Source organism: Leuresthes tenuis, unplaced genomic scaffold, assembly GCF_036924035.1.
Source record: "Leuresthes tenuis unplaced genomic scaffold, fLeuTen1.0.hap1 SCAF_2, whole genome shotgun sequence".
NCBI classification, from domain to species: Eukaryota; Metazoa; Chordata; class Actinopteri; order Atheriniformes; family Atherinopsidae; genus Leuresthes; species Leuresthes tenuis.
In genome coordinates, this window is record NW_027325356.1 from 20,708,505 (window position 1) to 20,730,272 (window position 21,768).

The 21,768-nt window shown below is 38.7% G+C and overlaps 1 protein-coding gene across 1 annotated transcript in view; it reads left to right on the forward strand.

The window, feature by feature from the left end:
- Window positions 1–3,680: 3,680 nt before the first annotated feature.
- Window positions 3,681–21,768, forward strand: part of galnt18b (UDP-N-acetyl-alpha-D-galactosamine:polypeptide N-acetylgalactosaminyltransferase 18b) — a 77,640-nt gene continuing 59,552 nt past the window's right edge. The window contains exon 1 of the mRNA XM_072380604.1: window positions 3,681–4,199. Coding sequence (XP_072236705.1) covers window positions 3,962–4,199 — 238 coding nt within the window. The 5' untranslated portion in view covers window positions 3,681–3,961. The remainder of the gene's footprint in view (window positions 4,200–21,768) is intronic.

A 21,768-nucleotide genomic window follows, 5' to 3' on the forward strand; every position in this document is an offset into this window, starting at 1 on the left:
GCTGTAAATATTTACAGTGGATGGATCTGTATTTCAGTGAATCTGGAGATCTGGGTTGTATTTTGAGCATATTGTATTGCAGTCCTGCTAGCTGGACTGTCCTTTCTGCTTGGGAATATACTAATGTTTAGACTTAAATTACTTGCGAATGAATGCCAGAATAAGGGCTGGCTCACACATGACATAAATGTGAGTTTCATTTATTGCAATGCTGATTTTGGAATTCAGATACATGTCAGAAGTAGGGTTAAAAGTATTTTGTGTGTAAATTTTGCCAATTGTGTGGTTTGCTGATTAATGGTCGCTGTCAATACTAATCAAGAGCTTAATGTGAAGTCCCACAGATAACAGACTATCTTTTATTTGTGGACTTCACGGTGACGATTATGGGATAACCTCTTGCACAGTAATTAATCAACTAAGGGGAAGCCCGTTCGCTTAGACTGAGTGTGACAGTTGTTTGGTAGACTAAATCGTTTAGCAGGAGCATCAAGGCCCCTAATACCCTCCTCAAAGTGCCACTGAGCCTTCACCACAGTTCAAAAGAAGTCAGCTGAAGTTGAACGTCTAACACCTGCAGGTGTTTATGGTTTGTCATCTAAAAATGCACCAGACTTTGAGGTTGTCATGGTAACAGTATTATAGTATGTAATCAGGACACCCAGGGATTATAGTCTCAACTGTGAGCTTCATGTTTTACTTCTCCCCTTTAAGCTGAAGTCATAAAAAAAGAAACAATAAAAACTTGAGTTAGTTAGTCACCAAGCTCATTTCCAGTTGCACTCAGCCTTTATGTACTTGTTTATTAAGTCCAAGTTAACTGAATTCATGTCTACAGTACATTGCGCACAGTGCCCAGTATTAGAAGCCTCACACACTACTGCAGCCCCATTCAAAATAATTTTCAGTCAATTCCCTTTTCTATTCAATTAAAAGTCTGGTCTGTAGGCTGTCTAACAAATCTTCAAACTGAATCGGTCAAATAAGTAGTTTGTACAAACCCATCAAAATGGCTCATGAGGGCATCCTGTGAAGTACATCTGAAAGCAGCAGGAAGGAAATACGACTCATCTGAGTGTTTTCACATCAGACCAGACGTTATTCTCAAGTCGTTCATTTAAGAAGCAGTTAAGCTTTGCATTTTTCAGCTATGGGCCTTTTGAAACATGGGAATAAGACCAACATACGTTCCATCAATAAACAACACTTTACTAAAACGCTTTTGTCAAATCATGGTTGGATTCCAGCAATAACATCACCTGGTTTGGGTTAGAAAACAATCAGGGTTAGGTCTAAAATACATGTTTTTTTACAACTTCACAGCAACCCTCAAGGACGCCATTTTGCTGGTTGCTGTGGTTACATGTAAACATCACATTCAGATTTGGGACAGGTGAAAAAACAATCCTGGTTGAGCCTAAAGAAAACATTCCTTCTACAATGTTACTGCACCATCATCGACACAGTTTTTATCCTTCACATGCAGTTGCTCTTATGACCAGGACATCAGATCAGCAGTTGGACCAGAAACCCCTGTGCTGAAGAGTCTTTGGGCAAGACTCTGGACCTCGCAATGCCCTCAATATGTTCATTCTCGAGAGATCACAGAGGAAAAAATGCCCTACATTTTTAAATATGTATTAGTAACCTGTTGCAAATGGGTGAATGACAAATGCTTTGTAGAATTGAGATAAAGTTAAAAGTACCTAAACAAATGCAGATCATTTACCAAATTGCAACCAACTAAGTACCTAAGTAGCCAGTGTTTGATTAGTCTCCTCTGGGCTGCAGCAGTAACATGGCAGACTGGCCTGGAAGGTGACCTCCAACATTGTTGGGCACAAAATGCTAAATCTCAGGTACTTAAAATACAACAATTCTTATTTGAGTCATGTGACAAATGAGAATAGCTATAAATAATTTACTACCCTAAATGTTGCGATTTGGAATTTTGATGACTACTCATTTCTTGTCTGACAGGTAAAACAAATCTTTAATGGCGTCCTATATCAAACATTATAAAGTTATACTTTCTTTTGACGGCAGTTTATTCCAAAGTGGTGCCACAAAAGCCCAGGAATAGGTTATTGATTTTCAGGAGAGTCAAATTGAGTTAAGACAAGTAGAAGAAAGAATAAAAGCAAGAAAATGCTCTTTCATCACATCCATGTAATTTGCAAATAGAAAAACTCTTCACATATTGCAGACTAAAGAAAACGACCCTTTTGCTTTCTGGCAGCTCTGTAAGCTGAGATGAATGAGCAGCAGGCTCCTGCACTGATCATCTCACAGTTCGAGAACAGAGAAGGTGGATAGTTTTGCAAACTTGCACTTTTAAAAAAGGTCAGCAAAAGCTGAAACTCTAGGCGAATTGTACAATAGTTCGTAGGAACTCAATTAAACTGCAACAAGCCCAAAATTCACCTAAACAAAGGACAGAATAATCAAATCAACTATGAATAAATTCTTACAAAAATTATTACCTTTATTTAAACAGAAACAAAACCAAACTCTCAAAAAACTAACAAACCTAAAATGCTAAATCAAATGCTGTTGTTTACATCTAAGCATATCTGTCTTTAAATGATCCACTGAAGCACGGCTGGTGTGACCATCACAGAGGTGTGACATCAATGCTCTTTGACTCACCAAATACTTATGTGTTGTGTATCTGTTGCTGTTGTATGCCATTACTTTTATGGTGTCACGTTCGAACAACAGATTTGAGCTGGACTTCATAAAATAATAAAGGTTTCCATGTTTTAAGTACCCCACAAAACATGTTGCAATATGAGAAGTAAATTATTTGGATATTACGACAAACAAACAGTCAAAACTGTCAGTATTTGTTCTGTTTTCTTTGACAACAGTTCTTTATAAACATACTTCAGTTACATTCATATATATTCACAATGTGTTTTTTCAAATCACTGGATTGAATCATTTCTCTGACAGCTTGCTGCGTTGTAGCTGTCTTCCAAACTGGATGAAAAGGATTGTTACTAGAAAATATTCACCTGACAGTAATTCAAAGGTCTGAGGCTTCTTGCTGCACGAACTGAGGCACAATCATTCATAGAAAAATAAAAAAGAACAACGTCCATATACTTGTTTTGGATGATGGTTGATGATGGGTGGTTGCCTGGGAAGTGGAGGTGTTTAAAGGTTAAGGTCAAAATCCACAGCGTGAGATGAGGGCTGCCTCTTCCCAACATCCGGTCTACGTGCGCCACAGTCCCGCGCGCAACTTTCACACGTGGTCTCGTTGTCTCTATCTGGTGGTTTGATCCAGTGTTGCAGTAGATGGTTAACTCCTAATTTTGGACATTTGTCATCTCTTTTACACCGACAATACTGTCCAAGCAGTCACGGAAAAAAATCAATAATGGATAATAATAGATGATTTCGGAGATACATTCAGAACCTTTCCACTGGATTTCCTCAAGCACAGAAACAAAAATATTGAACGCAAAAGTGTTGGGTATGGGTGTCAGAACAGATATGGGCTGTAATAGTCTGCTCCCTGGACTGTATGGTCGGGTCAGATCCACTTTCACAGTGAATTAGTGCGCAGCGGAGACGCGTACAGCAGGGAGGCTGTCAGTCCTCACCATCTCTCTCATTGGCTGCAGCAGGATGCTCAGTGTCCCTCCTGTTCTCCCAACCCTCATAAGCAACTGAGCTGCCAGAGGTTTACCACGGAGCGAGAGGGAACCTTCACCTGTAGATGCTTGAAAAGAACCAGTGTCTCAGTGTCGAAAGAAGAAATAAACCCAACTGCACTTTTAAAGTAGACGCTCTTCGCCGCGGACATCGCATCGCTGCAGAGTCGCTGGAAATAACTTATTTATTTCTAGGGTTTTCTGTTTTTATTTTTATTTTTTTTTTCCGCGGGCGACTGTAGCCCTGTGCTGCGGTTTAACGGGAGACTGCAGGCTGTGCTGTATGGAGGGATGTCGGCATGGCTTGCACCAGAAGAACAAAAACTTTGGTTTCCACATGTGTGATCCTGAGCGGCATGACCAACATTGTTTGCCTGCTTTATGTCGGATGGGTTACTAACTACATCGCCAATATTTACATCAAGGTCCCGATGCCTTTAACGGAGAGAAAGTTAGAAGGTGACAAAAAAGGTGACACTCTCCGGATCATGGAGCGGCTGGATCGGCTGGAGAATGTGGTGAACCAGCACATACAAGGTAAAACCTCAACTTAATACTGGGGGGGGGGGGGGGGGGGGGGGGGGGGTTCATGCATCACTTCACATTCACTTACACAATCTGTGCGTCATGATGATAAAGTTTGAATGGGTTACCCTTTACTTTTTGGAGCAAGGTGTGTTTTTAATGTATAAGGTCTTTTTCAAGGTGCTCTCTTGTCTGCACGGCTTGTTTTTCGGAAACCGATACAGTAAGAACTTCCTTTGTCGAGGATCAGGTTATAAGGCGAGTGTGATGTAGGACAAAGCACGCAAAAAAAGAAACGCTGCATGTCCTCAAAGGATTTGTACATTGAGGCTATAACCTTGATAATGCCACTACAGTGCAAAAGCTAAATAGTGAGCTAGTAGGTTGAAAGATAAGAATATCACGCTCTAGTTGTGTTATAGTTGATCATCAAGTCTAAATTGCATTTCTCCTGATTTAAAGAAACGAATGGAATGGAATTTGATAATATCACTGCATACATGCTTTTGTCTGTTTTAAGTTCAGTTTGGATATTTATCAGATTAGATGTATATGCTCAAGTTAAGTACCTTACTTATTATGACTTAAGCTCACCTGAGAATTAACTCTAAAACCACATAATGCGTTCTTTTTGAGAGTCTAAATCCAACAAAATATTCCATGCTGGCAGTGGAAAACGAATGCATTAAATCTGCATCACAGTATATCACTTAAATTTCCTGCAGCATACTGATTCTGCATGTGAGAAACTTGCAAAGACAATTTATTTATTCGTTCTGTCACTGTTCCCTCAGTCTGAACAAACTGGGTTTATTAATTAAAACAGTTTTAAAGCAATTCTCCTCTCACTTAACACCTTCTGACTTGCACTCATCCTTGTACTTTCAGGAATGTCGGGAATCCTTTTGCTCAAATTGTTTATTGCTGGTGCAGTTACTTTACACTTCATCACACACAGTTTATTTCTCTGCGCTTTGTGTCTTTAAAAGAGCTATTTCTGTCATTAGGGTGAAGGTAGGCTAATTTTGGGCAGGTCCCAATCTGAAATGGCACAAAGACGCTGCAAAACACAAACACAGACAGAAATCTATTCATGCTTCCTTGAGCATTAAGGCTCTGTGCTAAGCTTGGGTAAACATTCCTCCTGGAGGCAGGTTTCCATTTCAGCTTGGCACCAATAGGCATCATCGGGGTGGGGCTTTGTTGAGTTACCCTTAGTGACTTACCTCCAAAGTACAGGTTTCAGCTACTTCTATTGCCCTGACAAAAAAAAAAGACCATTTCATGCTAGGGTTGTGCCCAAAAAAATTTCACCGTCTTCATAGTCTTTGCGTCAGTGATTTGCTTCTTTTGCAAATCTCCTTAAAAAATGAAATATTCTGAAAAGCTCCCGCATGAACATACACAATTTAAACAGCTCATTCAGAACAAGACTGAATAGTGCTCTTATTTAAGCAGCCTCTTTGACAGACAACTCAATCTAGGTACATTGATTTGTATTCTTTTTTGTTGCAATTTCTAAGGCACAGTTAGTTTCTGTGCCAGCAGTTGTTTGGTTTAGTTCAACAGAATAGAAACAAGGAAACAACTCATCTAATCAAAAGTAGCTCTGAGGTAACTAATTAATACCTCATATCTCTGAAGTTCCTGCACCTGAGCAAAGACATTTCCCCATATGCACACACACACGCACACACATATATTTCTGTATCTTTTCATCGTTTTGTTATTTGTTGTAAACCTGTAAAGAAAGGCTTGCTGTATTACCTCTACAGTTCCAGGCTTTGTCCTAAGGCTGTAGCCTTATACAGTATTCACCACGCAGACATGAGTTTGGCATCAATAATTTGCTGCCAGAAAGAGAATAAATGTATTTCCCCCAAACGTGAAGCTCTTCCTTCAAATGCTCGGCGTAGCTCATTGTCTTTTCGTGCTACTTTAAAACTCGGAAAGTCATCGTGTAATTAGTTGTAAAGACATCATGCATATCAAACATTTTCAGTTTCTCTGAACTCATTTCCTCACAACCAAACGCAGACACCATGATTATTGGCTGCCTTTGGTTTCTGTACTAGATATAGTCCATGAACCCCTTTACCATGTCCCTGAAATAAAATTAATGTACATGACAGAGATCATATTGATTCGAATAGTCTCCATTCTTGTCAGTTTTAGAGTTTAATCAGGAGACATTATCAGCAGGCCGGTCATGTTAAATGAAAGACATATTTTCTGGACTTGCTGGGTAATTGCGCTGAATGCGTCTGCTGCAAACACACACTTTTGACCTGAAACTTTAAGAGACGGACAGCTTTTTAATTCACATTTCTGAAAAGCCAGAAAAGAATCTGTCACCTCTGAGAATACATTCGTTTTTCTTTTATTATGACTTGAAACCAGTGTACAAGTTGTATGCTGTTTCCTTGATATGTCTTTCCTTTGATATGGTGACATGGACAATGGAGGACTCCTTGCACGCTATTCACAGCAACAAACTCTACATGCACTTAGTTTTAGGGAGCTGGAGGCCAACGTGAGCGCCCACTCCACAGAGCATTACTGTGTGCGAGAACGGAACATTCACTGCAGGCTGACTCACTGTAAGGAGAAATGAGTCTGGTGTCAGCTTCTCACTCAGGGGTGAGGCAGAAATATTCCACTACGTGATGACGTTAGGTGGCCAGTTACCAGGACAAAGCAACATGGCAACGGTATATAAACTAACTGAACTTTTTTTTTTTGGGGTTAAGTACAGTCAGCTGTGGAAAATCTGTTGGAGAGCTGGACTGAACAGGTTCCCACATGAACACCATGATGGCTGCATGTGAAGCCCAGCTTTGTGCAACCAAAAACAAAAATTTGGGGAAAATGTCACAGTGACACGTTTTTGCTTTTGTTACAATATTTGAAACTTGTTGTCATGTTATACTCCGAAATGCCCAGTTGATTATGCAGTAAATTTGATACTTTGAAATGGCATTGCCATGATGTTGGAAAGCTTATTCTGCAGGCATCAGCACATTTTACGTTTATTATGCGTTGCTGTATGTATTATCAGGATTCCTAATATAGTTATTTAATCTCCTATCTATCTTGTGCAATAGGTCTGAGACCACAGTGCAATCGTTCATGGTCTTATGTCTGCGTCACATCATCTGTGCTGAAACTTTCTCTCCCACAACTTGCTGCTATTGAGTTCTTGTTACATTGATAGAGACATTGACTAGGTGTTTTAGAGAAGTAAGTTAGTAAAGGTTAAGTGTGGTGCAAGGGCTCAGTGCATGAACAATACATACATAAAAATGTGTTGTTCATATTGCTTGTGTGAATAAACACAGAAAATGTCCTTTATGGTATGTAAATCTGAAGGTGGCAGCATCTTATGTATCTTAATAATACATATTAAGATACACCCAGTTGCACCCAGAGAATACCCAGGTCTGAAATCACCTTATATAAATCAACTTCTACAACCAGACGGAGAATAACTTCATCACTGCATGAAAGCTGTAGAAATGTTAGGTAAAGTTGAAGGTGAAATTTAGAGTTATGAGACCACCGTTTATTTATTAAGAGCTCATTAGATACATTTGATGGTGTGAGCAGTAGGAGTGTCAATATTGGCTGAGATATTAGCATTAAGTAAAGTAAGGCTTGGGGTTAGGGTGTCTTTAGAAGATTATGGGAAAAGAGTGAGCTGGAAAGGCATCTGAATGATAACATCGATGGAATATTGTTACAAAAAAACATTTTAGAGCTCACAATGACATCTTCTGATTAGCAAAGCTAATTATAACCATTTAGAAGCTCAAGTCGTCAAATCTTTGCAATTGTGACTGAAAAAAATTACTTGAATATTTTTTCCATTGATAAGAATCTTTTCAGATTACCTTTCAAACAGCTGAATAATGAACAGATTATTGCAGCTACATGAATTGACTACTCTTGATCTCTCAATTTGTGGTAAAGTGATTCCTTGCACACTGGTTATTCGTGTAAAGCTAAAACTGTCAGGACTGCTGGGTTTGTGTTCTTGAAAAACAAATGATTAGTCTATGGTGTGCGATGCCATTAGATACATGCTGCTTAAAAAAGGATTATTTTCAAGAAAACAGCTTGTTATTCCTTTGACCTCGGAGTATAAATACTGTATGTACATTGTGTTGCCTGACACAGCGACAACAAACCCTAAGAGAGAGTCATTACCTCTCTGCTGATGTAGCTGCAAATGACTGTTACAGTTCCCATGATGGCTTCAAGTAGAACCAGCCATTAAGTCAATGGGGAATCTCAGTAAATTAGCATTTGCATCGATGCTCAGAGGAAAGTTATATTAGGATATTTATTTTATGTAATTTTTCCAGAGTGATAATGAGTGCAGGATCGGAAGAATGAGTGATGTAATAAGAGAGGTGGCAGCATGTTCGTCCACCCAAATTAGAGCGCACATTTCTGTGCAGGCTTGTGCAGGCCGTGGTATGCAGCTACACCAGAGTCACAGGCCTGTGTGAGGAGGAGAGGAAAAATAGCCAGGCTTTCAGAATTTTTTCAGAGGACAACAGTCTGTGGAAAAAAAGATACTTAAAATGCAAAATAAGTTTGCAAGGCATAATCAACATGTACAGAGCAAAATATCAGCATCACTGCAGAGACCTGTTTACTACCAGCAATGATTGGTCTGTTTCAATTTATCATGCAACTTCTCAAACAGATTTTCATTTAGGAACTCATTACCTCAGCAGGTAGGAGATTGGTGCAACAAACTAAACAAATACTCCTGCCATGATGGAGAGGGAACAGGCAGCTCTTTTCTGACTCTTTAAGGATGTCAAACATTTGTCTGGTCACGGTGTAAATGCATGAATACCTGTTGTGCTGCTCCCTAGATTCTGCACCTGGTACTGAATAGGCTTTTTTCATATAAAATATAGTCATTATGTTCATGTGATGTGTTGACAGGGGAGGCTTGCCAAACACAGAAACTACAAAAACCCAGTTAATTATTTGGATCTTTCCTGTTTGGTGACAAAAATCAAACAGAAGATTGATTTTAGTGGGCCTAAACTGAGTGACTAATTAGTGTGAATGAGGGACAGGTGCTGCAGGTGATGATCAGGACAGCAGGAACAGCTGCTTGGTGGAGAGAAAATGTAATGTGACAGGAGAGATTTAGACTGGCAGGAAGGGATGAGCAATAAAAGTATGTTTGGATGATTTCAGTTCAGTCAATTAAAATGCCAAGTCATACACTAAGCAAAAATACAATAATTTCCAGATGATGTACTTTATTTTTGCTCTATTTGCTTTATTTTGGCTTCAGCTTTGCTTCAAGCAACGGTTTCAAACACAGTTAAAAACATTTTGTGTGAGAGAGACAGCTCCCTTTATCTGTGGGCAAATATGTTTGAGACCTGAACAATGCTGCAACGGCAATATTGGCACGCTCATGTTTACCAGTAGAGTGTTATTTACTCATTAGTCCCAAAGTGCAGTAGCAAATATCATTAATATTGTTGGTTAATAAAGGACACAGACAGTAGTTTTCTGAGCAAAGAGTGAGCTTTGATAGTTCAAGTGCAGGATAACAAAACTGGCAGAAGCAGAAATATAAATTACAACAAAGAGATAGCCAAAAGCTAAACAAAGCAGAAATTGCTTGAAGGAATGTCACAGAGATAGTGCACTCACTCAAGATGCTTGTCGAAGTGATTGCTCGGTATGCATAAAAAGGGACAGGTGAAACTTGTGAAGATAGAGCAGGAAATCAAAAGGAACAAACTAACAGGTGACAACAAGGTCAGTAACTTTAAAAAACAAACAAGAAACCACAGTAAAAAAACGTCCTTGTAGTGAACAAAATGTAACTTAACTCCATTGAGTAGTTCCGAGCTCCTTTCAAATAAATACTGTGTTTCATGAATCTGGGGACACCTGAAGATGTGAGTTTCACATTTTAATTAAAGCACTGATTCCTTTGAACCATTTTGCTGCATGACTCAGGCTGGGTAACATAGTCTGATTCATGTCTGAGTAACATATACTGTGCTTATTACTTTCACCATAGTGGTCTGACCGTAAATCTATATTTCACCTACTACCATCCACCACAGTTTGTTTAACACACACGTTTTGAGATGTTTGTGAGCTTGATATGGATTTCTATGGCAAAAGAACATATTTTTATGATAAAACTGTAACTCTAGAAGTACACTGAGATATTTTGTCCGGTGGTACAGGTTCTCATCTGACAAACGAGAGCTGAGGTGTGGAGGCAGTGTCTCCCCATGAAGTAAAAAAAAACCTTTTCTGGAGTTGATAACAACTGCTCTGTCACTTGCAATTAAACACCCGACACTCCCTGTTCAATAAGGTTAAACATGTAGAAAAGGGATGGTTCCAGCTGCTTCTATCTACCACCCTTATCTTTCACACAATCATTGCATGGTTGGAACTTGAGCTGGGTGATAAATTGAATTTCAACTTCAATTATGATTTTGACTCCCAGCAATAATGACAACAGTATAATCAAGCTGAAATGATTCTTGTGTGGCATGCTTTGTTTCTGTCACTTGTCACGTGTTATTGCACCTTCTTTCATCACGGCGGTGTGCTTCAACCCTGCAGCTTTGTGCAGCTGCTTGTCTTGAGACGTCAGATGTTGCACCTCTGTGCAGGTTTTTTGGAAAGGTATTGCAGAAGATGGCAGAAAGGTTGGTAGGATAGGAAAATGAAAACAAATAGAGTTAATAGGAAAAATGTCGGTGTCAAGGAGTCAGACAAAGATAGTGAGCAATATTTGGTACACGGCAGTAGCTTCACCACAAGGTAACACAACCAGTTTATACAGACATTTGTGGTGGAGTGTGAAGTATGCTCACAAAGTGATCTTTGAGGAAGCAAAAACAGAACACTACTCATAAAAAGTTAAAAGCTTCTTGATTCCTGCCACAGCAGCACAGTTATCCATTACGGACACACTTTCTAAAGTAATCTCCTGTTCACCCGGCCCACAGAGACATAAGGAAATCCCACCATTCCAGCTTGTGTTTAAAGTTAAAAGTTATATATATATTTTGAAATAAAAAACATCCATTCATCCATTTTCTATATCCGCTTAATCTAATTCAGGGTTGGGTGGGGGGACTGGAGCTTTGCTCAGCTGCCTTAGGCGAGAGGCTGCGTACTCCCGGGACAGGTGGCCAGTACATCATGGGGCATTAAAAAGAAACGCCATAGAAACACCAAGACATTTGATGTTCTCAAACAAACAATCATGATTTCTATAAAGACTATTATACCTTACTTTATGTTGTGTCAGATCTCGTGCAAATGGCAAATATCAAGCATATCATGGCGCTTTCTATCACTTTTACAGCTATGTAAAGATAAAGTTTGAGGAACATTAAAATAAAAGAGACAATTTGTCTTAATAACTTAACAACAGTTTGTTCAAATTACTACAGACATGCAGTGCCCTGCAAAAGTAACCAATTATCTTCAAAAGTCACATGATTAGTTAAATGTAGTCCACTTGTGTGCAATCTAAGTTTCAGATGATCTGTCAGTATAAACACACCTTTTCTGAAAGGCTGACAGAGGCTGCAACACCACTAAACAAGAGGCATCACACCATAAAGACCAAGGAGCTCTTCAAACAAGTCATTGACAAAGTTGTTGAGAAGTACAAGTCATGGTTGGGTTATAAAAAAATATCCAAATCTTTGATGATCCCCTGGAGCACCATCAAATCTATCTTCAAATAGAAAGAACATGGTGCCACAACAAACCTGCCAAGAGAGGACCGCCCACCAAAACTCACAGACTGGGAAAGGAGGGCATTAATCAGAGAGGCAGCACAGAGACCAAAGGTAACCCTGAAGGAGATGCCACAGATACTGGAGTATCTGCCATAGGACCACAAAAAGCCATACACTCCATGGAGCTGGGCTTTATGGAAGAGTGGCCAGAAAAAAGCCATTACTTTGTGTTAGAAATAAGACGGCACGTTTTGAGTTTGCCAAATAGGCATGTGGGAGACTCCCCAAATGTATGGAGGAAGGCACTCTGGTGAGATGAGACTAAAATTGAACTTCTTGGCCACCAAGGAAAACGCTATGTGGGGTGCAAACCCAACACATCCCATCACCCCAAGAACACCATCCTCACAGTGAAACATGTGGCAGCATTATGCTGTAGGGACGTTTTTCAGCAGCAGCAGGGACTGGGAAAATGGTCCGAGTCGAGGGAAAGATGGATGGTGCTAAATACAGGGATATTCTTGTGCAAAACCTGTGTCAGTCTGCCTGTGATTTGAGACTGGGACGGAGAAGCATACTGATGAAGCAACACTCGAGTGGTTTGAGGGGAAACATTTTCATGTGTTGGAATGGCCTAGTCAAAGTCCAGACCTCAATCCAATTGAGAATCGGTGGTTAGACTTAAAGATTGCTGTTCACAAGTGAAAACCATCCAACATGAAGGAGCTGGAGCAGTTTTGCCTTGAGGAATGGGCAAAAATCCCAGTGACAAGTTCATAGAGACCTATCCATGCAGCTGTAATTGCCGTAAAAGGTAGCTCTACAAAGTATTGACTTTGGGGGGAGTGAACAGTTTTACACGTTTTTTTTTTGTCCAATTTGTTGTTTGCTTCACAATAGAAAATATAATAATACATTTTCAAAGTTGAAGGCATGTTCTGTAAATGAAATGGTGCAAACTCTCAATCAATTCATTTTAATTCCAGGTTGTGAGACAACAAAACATGAAAAATGCAGAGGGGGCTGAATAGTTTTGCAGGCCACTGTGTCTGTGGTGTTTACACATGACATCTGTTGGATTCCTATATAGCTGATTTGTGACAGATTAATATTGATCACCTATATTAGCTGCTGGATTTCTTTGTTTGGCTTGAGTGTAAATCATGAAATGATTAAAGTTTTTTTTTTTGAGTGTATATTGTAGTCTTTGTAAGTTGGCAGGATTTTACAGCCTCTTCAGAAAGCAGCAGGCAGGACACTGGCCACGTTTAGAGAGACAGATGGAAATTAGGGAGTCATAATAGACCAAGTCTCTTAGTCTTTGTGAACTGATCATTGGTGATTGTGCTTTGCAGGTGTCAGCATTGGTTTAAAAAAAAATTAATCAGAACTTAAAATGCACTTTTTACCTCTCTGCATAGAACTTTACTCTTCTAACATACTGAGCTAATGTTACTGGGGCTGTTCATATTCTGCTGTGGATTTATTACAAGTCTGATTCATCTGTCAGCACTTGCTGCTCATGTGAGAGAATGTGTGCAGGGTGAGAAGTAGGAATTTAAAATAGAGCAATATTCTGTACTTTCACCGAATCGAGATGTTGTTGCAGGGCGCTGAAGCAACTGGAAAATGTCTGGTAATGAAATTTTTTTATTATTTTGACTCCGGAGGGCTAAATCATCATGAAGAGACAAGTAAAAGCCTCCTAAAAGAAAGCTGATTCAAAGGTTGCCCCTTGACAATTTATACCAAGTTCATCAGTTCACTATTGTAAATGTTCTTAGTAAAGCTGCTCCAATTAGGTCATTTGAGGCAAATCATTGATCACTTTTGGTTATTGGTAACAGCTTCAAGCTTTAAAGAATATAGCTGTCTTTTGGAATGAAATGTAGATTAGAATAAAAGTTAAATGGGAACCATACAACAAGTTAGCAATAAATAATACTGTGCAGTGCTGTGGCCCTCTAATTAGTTTTGTTTTATTATGTTGCTGCTGTCTAGGCCAGAATGCCAAACACCAGGTCATGAAGCTGTTGTTGTTGGGCTGCAAGTGGTCCAACAAACAAATAGCAAAGTAACAGTAAGGGGGGGCGGAATTTAATAAGCATTTGATACTAAATGGTTATTGTTCAACATTTTTTTTTTTTGTCACCAGTTTTGCTGGAACGTGACCCTTTGTGTCACCTTCTTATGCTGCCATTGTTCCACTTATTCAGTTGTTCTGGCGAGTTAGAAGTTGTTTTATTCATGAGGGGCAAACAAGTGCTACAGCGGCTAAGAAATGGTTTCCATAATACTGTCTATGCCGATTTGACATGTGCTCATTACTTTACGCTTAATGTCTGTCTCAGGATTGAGGTTGGGTGGTTTAGAAAAACACTTTGGATTCACGGTCAGCCCTTCTCATCAGCCTTTTCAGTGACCACGTGTCAAATGATTCCGGCCCAAAAATCGGGCGATAACGATCTGGGCCCGATTGATGGGAGAACACTAGTTCTTCCTCTGGCTTATTTCCCCTCACTGAGTTACTGAGACTCAGTAAGACTAAAACATTGTAAGTCACATGAAAATCTGGTTTAACTATGAAGGCAAGAGATAACCCAAGTTGATAATAAGCCATATATCTTTATACACTGAGACACTGTAATGATAATCAGATCATCTTCACATCTTTGGCATCCTGTTTGCCAAGTGTTTCCATTCATCTGACCTAGAGCAACATCAGCATCAAAACCCTCTTATTTTGCCTTAGAAAGATATTTGAAATATAAACTCTTGAAACATTTGTCAGAAACATCATGCTTCTCAGACATTAACATGACAAATGTTTGGAAATGTGCAAAACATTCTGCCTACAGACACTTATTAATTAATCTGTAAAACATTCTCAGTCAGTCCACTGAACTATGTTTTTTGCTGATGTTTGTGCAACTCAAACCATTCATTATGACAAAGTTTGGGTTTTGGCAATTTATTGTGAGGCTGGTAGAGGGAAATTAATCGTGTATTGAGGAAAAAAGATTGCCCTGTTGAGGTTTTAACCTCCATACTACAAAATATCTACTGCTTTTGCCTTAGTAAAGCCTACAAACAGGGACGGGAAGTAAGTTGTAGCTCAATTCTTTCAAGATTTGTCAGCAGACTTTTTTTTCTCACCCCTCTGCACTTTTTCATAATTAATGACATTGAATTAGAAAGTGTGCTCTGGTTCAGACACACCCATATCATTAGCTAGGAGCTGTATTCATCTACTGTATGAACAAGTGCAACCTATTTATTTTCTCATGCTGCTGAGACTGTCTCTGCCAATATGTCAAAACTCCAATTCAAATTCATAATATTCATGTTTTTGAGGCCAAATGTTTTGCCTATTTTTGACGTGAGGCTGTCAGGAGGAAATGCCTCCTACAGATAATTAGAATCTCTAATTTCATATAGCATTTTGCATAGTGCCATCAGAGATTTAGGTCAAACTAGGGAGTGTAATCAATGAATGAATGAAAAAACAAAAACAAAAGCACCATTCAGACATGCACTCCTTTCCACTTGACAGCAACTGAGCATGTAGGCATCGTATCTGAATGTGTGCTGTGGGGATTCTCCAAAAAGAAAAAAAAGCTGCAATAACAAGCTTACCATGTCTGTGTTGCTTCAGCATTTATGCATTTCTTTCAACACGGCACAAATCTGAACTACATGTACATATTTTAAGCTTTTTTTAAGATCGTCTATCTCTCTAAGCTTTCTTTAGGGGTTTTTCCATCATTATTAGGTTTTCGTGCCTGAGCATTTTTCTCATCGTTTGAGCCAAATGAGCAAGAGAAACCTTGTGTGACTATTCTCTACAGCTTTCAAATTGGAGCTAAAGCTTTTGTTTACTTCTACATCAGTGTCAAACACAGCAAACACCAAAGAACCCACAGTGGAAATAGCAAAGTTAAAAAAAAAAAAGAAAGTGTGGCAACAAGTGTGCTTGTTACTGTAAGTGCAATAAGGCCCTCATTACTCAATAACAGTCACAGCACCTTTGTTGCCTGTGAAGAAGGAACTGCATCTTTAAATTTAAGGTGATAGAAGCATTTCATGTAGAAAGATGATTAAGTACTAACTGAAACATGGTTGATGATAAGGATTTTTTTTCTCATTGATCTTTGTTATTGTTACACATTGTAACTTTAAGGTCTCCTTTTTCTTTTTAAAGAGACACTGGAACATTTACAACCATGCATCCATTCATGTGCTGCACTGCTAATGCTTTACACTTTCATAACCCACATTCCTCTTTTTCTAAACCAAACTGGGTGTCTGAATACTTTTATGTGGGTTTTATGTGCAAAGGAAAAAACACTGCCAACCTGCGCCAAGTTGGCAACAAGAGCATCTGATTCTGTAGCATTGAGACAAGGCAAAGCATGATGTGTCTCATTTTAATGCAAAGCATTAATTCAACAAATCCTCTCATTTTAGATGCTGAAACGAGGTAACATTTCACATTTTTGCTTGAAAGATAAAGACAAAATAACTGATTTTGCTGACAACTTTTAGGGTTCGTGATTTCCTATTGATACTGCTGCCAGCTGCTTGGAATTGCTTTCATGAACCATGGGAAACTGCATGCAGTGTGCTGCCTGCATGGCAAATGTAAAAACGTACTGTTCATATATGTAGTCAGTACACAGAGCCAGTCTGCTCACGAATGAACGAAAGCCTTCAGTAAATCCAATAAAGTTCTAGTTGTAGTTTTATATGCAGTTTTATAATCATTTTTTTTAACCCACTTCCACAAGTTGTATACAGAAACATTTTTCCTGCTTTCTAATGAAGCTGCTCTTTTTTTTCTCCACTCTGCACATCCTGTCCATAAAAAACACTAGATTTCAACTGTCAGCGTACAATGTTTATTGGCTGAGTTGTTGCTCAATGATGAGGAAGGTGGAGATGGATCACAGGCTCGGACTCAACAATAGAGAAGTGAATTAATGTGGCCTCAAAATGAGACTTGCCGTAGCTAACCATAATTGAGATCTATCAAAGTACTTTTTCTAAACCGTCATTAATGATTAACCCAACACTGATGCGGACAAAACAGGGACTGGAGTTATCTGTCTCGAAGTCCAGAGAAAAACATTTACAGAAATGACATGAAAATGATTGTGTGAATTTTTCTTCCATTATGAGGGCTGTGAAATGTCATTGTTCACGAGAACAAAAGCTTTCTTAAATCTGTTCATTTCTACAGCTCAGGACAAAAATGACCATGGATCCTTGTGTGATGTGTAATAACACTGCAAACCTATCGGTTTAGGGTTTTGTGCAAAATTAAGCTCAAGCTCCATAGGATTTATTTATTAGAAGTTTGGGTGATTTTAATATCATTTACAGTTTTTCACCCATTTCTTGCCCTATGTCATAAATATCTGCCATCCAAATTACTAATGAAAATGAAAACAGAGAATGTAGCATTTCTGTTTCATGTGTTTTATTTAAAAGAGGATCTGGGGATCCCAAATCTCTCTGTTTAGATCCGATGTTCTCACACTTGATTTATTTTGCATTAAGTTATTCATTCGTTCTTATTTGGGTCCTCTGACATTTCCACAAACCGTCCTGACATTTCATATCTAGCCCTACAATCTGGCCTTCACTAACCCATCCTACCTTTCCAGATCTGCTGTTCCCCTCAAACCCCTGATTACTTGTTTCCTATTATCACATTACCACTTTTGCTCTCAAATGTGGATGTATATTGCCCTCTTGCCATCTGGTTAGTTTTATTACTTGGAGCTTTGCTGCCGTGTTTCCTGCACACATATTGTGGACATTTTACTGTCCCATTTTGCCTTTGGTCACCTGATATTTCTGTGTCCCTGCTGACTCTTGCTACAGTTAGTTGTACCTTCAATGAAGGTGAACTTATTTCTATCTCAGCAAAGAGGAAAATCAATATAGTGCCAGGTTTTCCCAAATTAATAGCCTTTCCTCTCACAATTTTTTATTCATTATTTAATTTTTGCAAAATTGAAGAGATACTCGAACGCACAGTAGAGTGTGTCTTTGCCACACTAGCGCTACATGAATAACTACAAACACAGGTTTTATCACCCCCCCAAATCCCCTCAAAATGCAGATACAATGAAAGACACAGCTAAATCACAAGCAAACTATTGATATGCTGCCAAGAAGATACTCACAACATCTGGTTGTGAAAACTTACTGCTGATCATTTTAGTGAAATGTTTAATTTAATGGCATAACCTTGCAATATAGTAGTATAGTTGCACTATAATTCATCATATCTTTTAAATCCCTAACAGTTTGACATTGGTCAAACATAACAGGATGGATGGATGGATGGATGGATGGATGGATGGATGGATGGATGGATGGATAGATAGATAGATAGATACACATGGAAAATGTGTAAGTAAAGGTGGCACTTGAGATAATATTATAGTGGTTAAACCGATTCTCTTATGATATTTCTGCTTAGAAGCTCTTCTCTGCTCATGTATTGCAGCATTTTTAAAACTCCTGTTGTAAGTATCCAAATTGAGATTCACCTCTTCTGCTGAAGTTTGTAATGGCTCTAAGGTTCAGTTAACTGAGAAAAACTTTGGCTTGTGTGCATGAAATAAGGACTCTTGAGCTCTTGAGTCACCCCACATCAGTCTGGATAGCACTGGAGGTTTGAAACATCTTAGTATGTGGACTATGTGCGAGCAAGTTTCAACATGAGCTGCTTTCTGCTGTTTCTCACAAATGGAGCGTCACATGCCTCATGGTCATGACAAATTTTGAATGATGCTGTGAAGAAGAGAAGCCCGTCTCTTTACCTGCCAAGACCTTACCAGCTGCTACTAAAACACTTGGGTCAATTTAGCGATTCCATGAATTTCTTATTGATGTTAGTTTATAATCTGAGGAGTTTTTGGTTGTTCCTTCTCCAAAATGTGCTGTTTGTTTTTTTGTGGTGTACTGACATTTTAAAGACCACTTTGTTAAGATACCGATCAGAAAATTAGAAGATTAATTAATAATGAAATTTTGCATTACATTGTGCTGCGATGAGTACATCAGTAAGATGAGTACTTTGACCTTATGTTTATTCCTTTGCATATTTACCATCTTCGGCTTCATTTATGGTGTACATACTCCATTTTGTACATACATGTGTGTGTATATATATCCAGCAAGAAGGCAGATATGTTTGATAAATTATTGAGTTGACAAGAGAGTGTCAATTGATTTTTCCTAATGAATTTAGACTAAATAAACATATTTACTTCAAAGGAATATGATAGGAAAAATAATGGAGCAAAGAAAGGTTACTATGAAAAAAGAATGTACATTTTCATGTCTTTATTTGTTACTGATGCCCAAATGAACTTCATCAACAAAAGTGTGAGATTACAGGTGATTTTGGTCACATTAAGGAGCAGCAGATGCCTGAAGCTCTGCACCAACATCCCCTGCCAGTCTGAACCTCTTCCTGGTGCAAGTACAAGCCATCAAATATTCACAAATGCCTCTTGAATGCAAATGCTTAGCATAAAAATAGACTCCAATCCTTTTTAAGGGGGTAATTCGGAGCAGAAATGAAGTGATTACATATTCTCTCAAAAGATAATACCCGCGACTTGGTTTTGTTTGCATGGGGTTGTCTCAGCTGAATTGTAAACTGATGAGAAAAATCTTCGGTGTATCCCAGTTCCAGAAATATTTTCTTTCAACAATTTGCATCTGTATCACTCTCAAGGTTGAATACTGGTTGCTTTTAGAAAGGGTTCATGTTAGTCAATTTGATTTATATATTTTTCCGTAAGTGTGTTTGTTATATAGCGTGTTTTGCATGTACAAAGTCCCAAAGTTCACACCAAAGAGTCATTCTCATCAAAACTGTATTTCTTTGTTCTCCTTATTATCTCTCTGAAAGCTTTTCCATTTTCTGACACAACATGACAGGGACTCAGCTGTCAGGCAGAGTTTTGTCAGTCTGCTACAGAAGCCGGAAACTGCCATCAGTAGCAAGCCAGCAGCTTCTCCATCTGCCTGGCCTGAGGTGCAAACCAGCACTCAGAAAAACTCACTTGACATGAGCCACTGCAGGGCATCTGCTCAGTGGTGATAAGCACTCGGCTGTTTCACGTTCTGTAACAAAGTACCAAGTTTTGGAGCTAATTATATATCTCATTATGTTCATGTTGAAATTAATGTTCAACCTATACAAGTCGAGATTTGTGATAGTGTGACTACAGGGCAGGATGTAAGGCTTTTTTTCAAGATGATGTGCAAAATGAAAGAACACATCTGCTCTGCTGAGATTACAGACCTGAAACAGAACGCAAAATAAACCTTTATATTACTTAATGGAGTATTTGCTTTGGCAGTTCCTTTAAATCAGCAGCCCTGGGTCTGATACACGGAGTCAGTGTAGCTATAAAGAGTGAAATACTGGTCAGTGTATCCTGGCAAGAACGGTTGGGTGTGGGTAGTTTATTCTGGATTGTGGCCGAACAGCTTGCCTTGCCTAAAGGAGCAAACAGTCAAAACATTTAGCCTGCTTTTCTGTGAGATATTGTTTGTCTTTTTTGTATGTTTTGGGATTCCTAAGAATGAATAAATCTTTATATCCTATTTGTCCCTTGTTTGCTTTGACACGTGTATTTAAAACTGTACCGTCAGATAGATAAAAATCTTTCATCTTTAGTATATTTGACTGCAGGACCCCTCTCTGTAAACTGATGGTTTGGTAGTGCCTGATATTTGAGCAGCATGGCATTTGTGAAAGTCAGCAATAAAAGAGCCACACAGCCAGTTACCAAGCTGATGACTGTTGTTGTTAGCCGATCATTTGATGTGAATATTGTCTTGAAGCTTTTCCAAATTTACATCTTTGTGCTTTGCTTTTTTGCTGTGATTCAAATAGCTGAGTAACAGGCAGCTTGTGGTCACTTGCAGTCACTAAAACTTGACCAGCCACAGAAGGACAGCAAACCAGTGTTATTTAGTGCCAACAGTGTACAAGTTATCTGTGCTATGTGGATTTATTGTTCAATACGATACACACAGCTATCACAAGCACAGTCGTCACCACTGCATGTACAGTGTGTCTAACAATGCAAGCTCTTCAATATATACTGCGAAACTTTTTATCCTCTTTTTTGAAGGTTAAGAAACGCAATTTAGAAATAATAATAATAATAGCTGCTATATAATTATTGTGTCTATTTGCTTATATAAAAATGTAAGAATTACATCAAAGGAATCACATATTACAACTTTAAAGTTTGGCAAATCACCTGGAAGCTGTAACAGCTTTCCATGCTATTGAAATAGAATTTTAAACTTGTCACCAACAGTGACTAGTTGCCATCTGTAGCTCTTTTTGACATATTTGGGAACATTTTTTGGTAGTCTAACACCTTGTTGAGACCAGTTGTCCTCATGGGGACTAAAGCTTGATCTTAATGAGTCAATCTGTCTTGGTTTGGCTTTGGTAATGCACAATAACCTTTACCGTAGGGTTCAACAAAAATTTAAAAAAGGAAAGACAAAAAAAAAGAACATGTTTACTGTTGTGTAATATTTAACTAGCTCCATTTTTGTAGATTTGCCTTAGGGTAAAGGTTATTGTGTGGGTTAGGTGGTCTTTAATGAACATAAATCATGTCAAATAATTGCGTGAACAAAGAAAACTGTCTTTAGCACTCCCAGTTTGTACTGTTTAGGTTTTTTAAACTTCTTTGTTGTGCTTTGGATCCAGCTTTGGCTTGTTTCCTCTATTCTAGTTTGCTTAGCTGGAGTTTTATTAACAGTAGCCTGCT